At 40.2% G+C, this 4438-nt stretch overlaps 4 protein-coding genes across 4 annotated transcripts; 2 read left to right on the top strand and 2 right to left on the bottom strand.

Annotated features, from left to right (window-relative positions):
- Positions 1-127: 127 nt before the first annotated feature.
- On the top strand, positions 128-1333 carry JH06_4978 (electron transfer flavoprotein alpha-subunit; the record flags this gene model as incomplete). Its single annotated transcript, XM_014669534.1, has 7 exons — positions 128-307; positions 340-438; positions 468-531; positions 562-880; positions 909-1015; positions 1046-1239; positions 1268-1333. 7 exons carry the CDS (start codon positions 128-130, stop codon positions 1331-1333), a joined length of 1029 nt encoding a protein of 342 aa, XP_014525020.1.
- Positions 1260-1910, bottom strand: JH06_4977 (hypothetical protein; the record flags this gene model as incomplete). The annotated part of the gene is given in 5 exon segments (XM_014669533.1): positions 1260-1335; positions 1396-1514; positions 1539-1694; positions 1710-1810; positions 1841-1910. 5 exon segments carry the CDS (start codon positions 1908-1910, stop codon positions 1260-1262), a joined length of 522 nt encoding a protein of 173 aa, XP_014525019.1.
- A 143-nt stretch (positions 1911-2053) lies between these two features.
- JH06_4976 (hypothetical protein) lies at positions 2054-2590 on the bottom strand (the record flags this gene model as incomplete). The annotated part of the gene is given in 3 exon segments (XM_014669532.1): positions 2054-2209; positions 2225-2311; positions 2357-2590. 3 exon segments carry the CDS (start codon positions 2588-2590, stop codon positions 2054-2056), a joined length of 477 nt encoding a protein of 158 aa, XP_014525018.1.
- Positions 2591-2738: 148 nt separating this feature from the next.
- On the top strand, positions 2739-4137 carry JH06_4975 (protein disulfide isomerase; the record flags this gene model as incomplete). The annotated part of the gene is made up of 8 exons (XM_014669531.1): positions 2739-2859; positions 2892-3082; positions 3112-3177; positions 3208-3276; positions 3308-3373; positions 3405-3491; positions 3523-3936; positions 3967-4137. The coding sequence occupies 8 exons, from the start codon at positions 2739-2741 to the stop codon at positions 4135-4137; spliced, it is 1185 nt and encodes a 394-aa protein (XP_014525017.1).
- Positions 4138-4438: the final 301 nt, after the last annotated feature.

Genomic DNA, 4438 nt, shown 5'->3' with positions numbered 1-4438 from the left:
CGTTGATTTGAAATCAAATGATAAAATCAACCGATATTCTGTCTCCTATTTGAGGTGCCACATGACGAGTTTGCTTCAACTGCCGTAAGAATACAGATTTGGGATTCTTCTTGACGAGGTTTTTGACATGCTGTCAAAAGCTTGTTCGCTGACAATATTAAGTAGTTTTAATACGTGTAACACGATCCTTGGATCTAGTGTTCCACTAAAGCGATGTATCGGTTCCTTGGTTCTAGGTCAATACGAAAATGGTAGTTTAACAAAGAATACCCTTTCAGCAATTGAAGTTGCTAAGGGATATGGCAGCGTATCAAATTCATTCCTCGTTATTAATCAAAGGTATCGTTATGGTTATGTGATTTGTCGTTGACTGAACAGAAGTGTTCAGAACTTGCCCGTAATGTCCCTGTTGCAAAGATATACCTTTCTGCACCCAATGTATTAATGGCGATTCGTTGTGATTGTAGGTCCTATCAAGTAAACTTCCTGAGAATCGTTGTCATGTTTTACAATCATTGTTGAAAGAGAATGGTGAGGTTTGAATAAGGAGTTGATAGGTAGCATTCGATTTCGTTTGTGGTTGTTCAACTGCCGATTACAAATCTCTTTTAGCTCGTTTTTCTGCTGTTACCGACATTCCGATGCTCACTGATGTGTTTCGAGTTGTGGATCAGTCAACCTTTCAGCGTTTTGTATATGCTGGAAATGTTGTTGAGACAGTCCAAGTATCGGCAAAGCCGATTGTAATGACAATTCGATCCTCTTCTTTCATTGTTCCAACACCTGTTGAGTCCAACACAGCGGAAGTTATTCCATTGGAAATACCTGTTTCAGATCGTTACTCTACTCTAGATTCGGAAACCGTGTTGAAGTCAGATCGGTATGATTTCTCCTTTCCCTATAACTAGTCCTGATCTTGTTACAGCCAGTCGTGTAGTTGTAGGAGGTCGTGGAGTCGGTAGTAAGGAAGAATTCCAAAAGGTGTATGCTTTGGCTGACAAGCTTGGTGCAGCAGGTGTGGACTGTGATGGATTGTGATGAATAGTGGGAGGAACCCGTGCAGCTGTTGATCTGAACATGCTTGAGTCCAATCTCCAAGTGGGTCAAACAGGGAAAGTGATCGCTCCATCACTGTATATTGGGTTGGGGGTAAGTGGTTCAATTCAACATCAAGCTGGAATGAAAGAATCCCAGACAATTGTGTGTATTAATAAAGATCCTGAAGCACCGTTATTTGGAGTAGAGATTGGAATGGGATATTAGTTAGATTGCTGATTATGGAATCGTTGGGGATTTGCATATCCTTGTGCCAGAAATTCTTTCAAAATTGTAGCGCTAATATGTATGTTAAAACAAAGTCATAACTAAAATCACTCTGGTTCCATTTTTTCCGACGTTGGTTGAGGCTGCTTGGAAAGACCTTCTTTCAGATCGTCCAGCAGTTTTTGAACTTCTTCCATTTGAGCCTTCAACTCAGGAACATTTGGATGTTCTTTGAGAGCCTTTTTTAACCTCTATCACTCAATCACAAAGCTCACATTCACAGTCTTCAACTCTGTTGCAAATTCAATTCCCATTGAATAGCTCTCCAGATTGTAGTGAGCAGTAGCCATCAAGAATAATAACTCGTTATTGTCGTCATTTTCAAGCAATAATTGATCAAACAAATTAACGGCTGCTTCACAACGATCACGCTACAAATAATGAACATGATCAATACGAACACAAGAATCGTCATTGTCCAACTCCAACAACATCTTACCAGCAAACAGACGAACTCCATAGGCAGGGAGCATGTCATTGGTTGTATCTGCACATCACTCTCCAGAAAAAAGTCCACCAATTGCAGCAATAATATCATTTACCTTCATCAGAGTCTCTTCAGCTTCATCAAAGCGACATTGAGACATTCGGCAACTAGCAAGCATTACAAGACCTTCTACACTATTTGGGCACAACGAAAGACCATGGAGAATGCATCCTTCACAATTTTGTTCTGCTCCTTCTTCTTCAGTACAATCAAGGATACTTATGACAAAAGCATGCAAGGATATCATAAATCAGTCATATAGAGCTCTCCTACAGAACAGTATGCTCCACAAAGACGATTCAACAACAACAGCTTATCTTCTCCTTCTGGCAATTGGCTAATTTCACCTTCCAGAAGCTGAATTCCCTTTCGGTAGCATGTAACTGCATCGTTACCACTCTAGGAATCAAATACACCAACAAAGATGACTTGAAGCTGCCCTAAATTCATCCATTTCTCAAAGTTATGTTCTGGATCCATCTGCGCACTCTTGACAAGCAACTACAAGCAAATGAGCGAATTACCAAGTATCAAAATGAAACCTACAGGAAAAGCGTCGTCTGTCTCTCCCAGCTCCATTAGAACACTAGCCATGGTATCAATAACAGTTACATTCTCTGGTTCTATATTGAGAGCCTGTTTCAAAAACACAAGTGCATTCTTCCACTTCATAGTATCAATATTCTCTTGTGCGTTCTTAAGAAGAGTAGGAACATCAGTAATCAACGGAGCACACCCCTTCTTTGTATTTGTAGAGGGTCGATTTCTTCGTTTTGTCATATTCTCTAGACGAATGGTTGAAATGACCGAGAATTGCAGAATTCGGAATTGGGCGCCCAATGAGGGCAAACTAGCCGAAAGAGGTGACGCATTTACTAAAAGAATGATATCCCGTAAGCAATTATTCCTATTTCTTGTTCTATTCACTATGTATTTGTTTGGAAATGTTATGTTCCATAGATTTGGAAACGCTGAAGATTTGCATGTAAGTACCAAGTGTTCTGTGGAATTGACAGATGAAAACTTCAAATCGGTGATTGAGTCCAAGAGTGGGTGTTCAAAATTGGGAATTCATGTATAGAGATCGTGTTTGTTTTTTTCTACTCAGCAACATGTCCAGCATGTCGCCGTTTTGCTCCAATCTGGGAAGACACATCTTGTGCGTTGAAGGATGAATCCATTGTCTTTGCACAATTGGAAGGGAATGCCAATCAGGGCGTCATTAACGCATACTCTGTATCGCATACGCCCACTTTAGCCTTGTTCCATGGTGTAAGAGTTGTGTGGATGTCTTAGACTAGGACATGTCTACCCCTATCAAATACAGTGGACAGCAGAACAAAGAGGCAATGCTCTTCTTTATCAAGGTTGTTGAAGCTGAACGTTTTAACCTCTAGAGTCAAGCCGGATACGAGAATCCAGGTTCTCCAGCAGTTCATATTGAAGACGAAGAAGCTGCCTATCGTGTAAGATGGTCTGGAATGGTGTTATTATCAGTTTTCATTTTGGCGTGGAACTGTTGATAATCATCTCGAGCCATCGATCAATGGTTTCTTCCCTTCAGTTTGTCGTTCTTGAAACATTTGATAGATAGATGGATAGTCCAGAGTATCACGAGTATACCAAAGCCGTTATCGCCTTAGACGGTTTATATCGTGCCTGTGAGATTATTAGTGATACAGTAATAAATCCTGAAGTCCAATTATCAGTAGATTCAAGAGGCATATTTCCTTGAACCCAATACATCAGCAATTGTAATCTACCGTGATTATGATGAACGGAAATCAGTATACGACGGTCCTTGGGAAGCTAAGAAGATTGAAGAATGGGCTCGTTTGATGGAACATCCTACGGTGGGTTTTGTTGATTCGCAACGTTTACGGAATTACTTCCGGAAGACAGGAATCCTGGTTCACTTGTTCATCGATCCTGAGAGCATCAACAATGACTGGAACAATTTCCAAGATTTTATCTTCCATGAAGTGTCTCTTCCTGTTGTTGAAAATAAGATTATGAAGAGAAAGGACTTCACAATTGTCTTCTGTGATGGTAAAGAGAATACAGCTTGGATGAAGAATTCGGGTCTGGATCCGGACGTATTACCGTCGGCTCTATTGATTGACTTTGTTTGAGTGAGAATGAAAAGTGATCGATAGGAAAATGGGTACAAGTATCAGCCTCGTCATGCAATGACGAATGAATCATTGAACTCTGATATTATTGAGTTTATCAATGATTTCACGCTGGGTCTGGCTATTCCACTCACGGAGAATACTTATGAAGGTGATGACAGAGTCAAATTGTTATGTGTAGAGAAGGAGTTATAATCAGATTGGGTTTTGTTGTTTCTTTGAATACAGTATGAGAGTCATAAAAAGAAAAGATCACTGAACATATCGTTTTCTATTTGCCAAAGAAGAGTCTACAATGGTTACTTGTGCCCACCATAGAAACTGTAAGTATTATGATCCTGAATATTCTTTCATTCACTGTTTAGTTGTGTGAATGGTGTATGTTGTGTCGCAACCATTTCTAATCTCCTATTAGATCGTCTTACTTTCAGTACTCCCCGTCGTCCTTATGAACGCGAGCGTCTGGACCAGGAGCTTCGTATTTGTGGAGAGTATG

The sequence above is a fragment of the Blastocystis sp. subtype 4 genome, assembly GCF_000743755.1.
Source record: "Blastocystis sp. subtype 4 strain WR1 chromosome Unknown seqid_0508, whole genome shotgun sequence".
NCBI classification, from domain to species: Eukaryota; class Bigyra; order Opalinata; family Blastocystidae; genus Blastocystis; species Blastocystis sp. subtype 4.
This window is presented reverse-complemented; position numbering and strand designations above follow the sequence as displayed.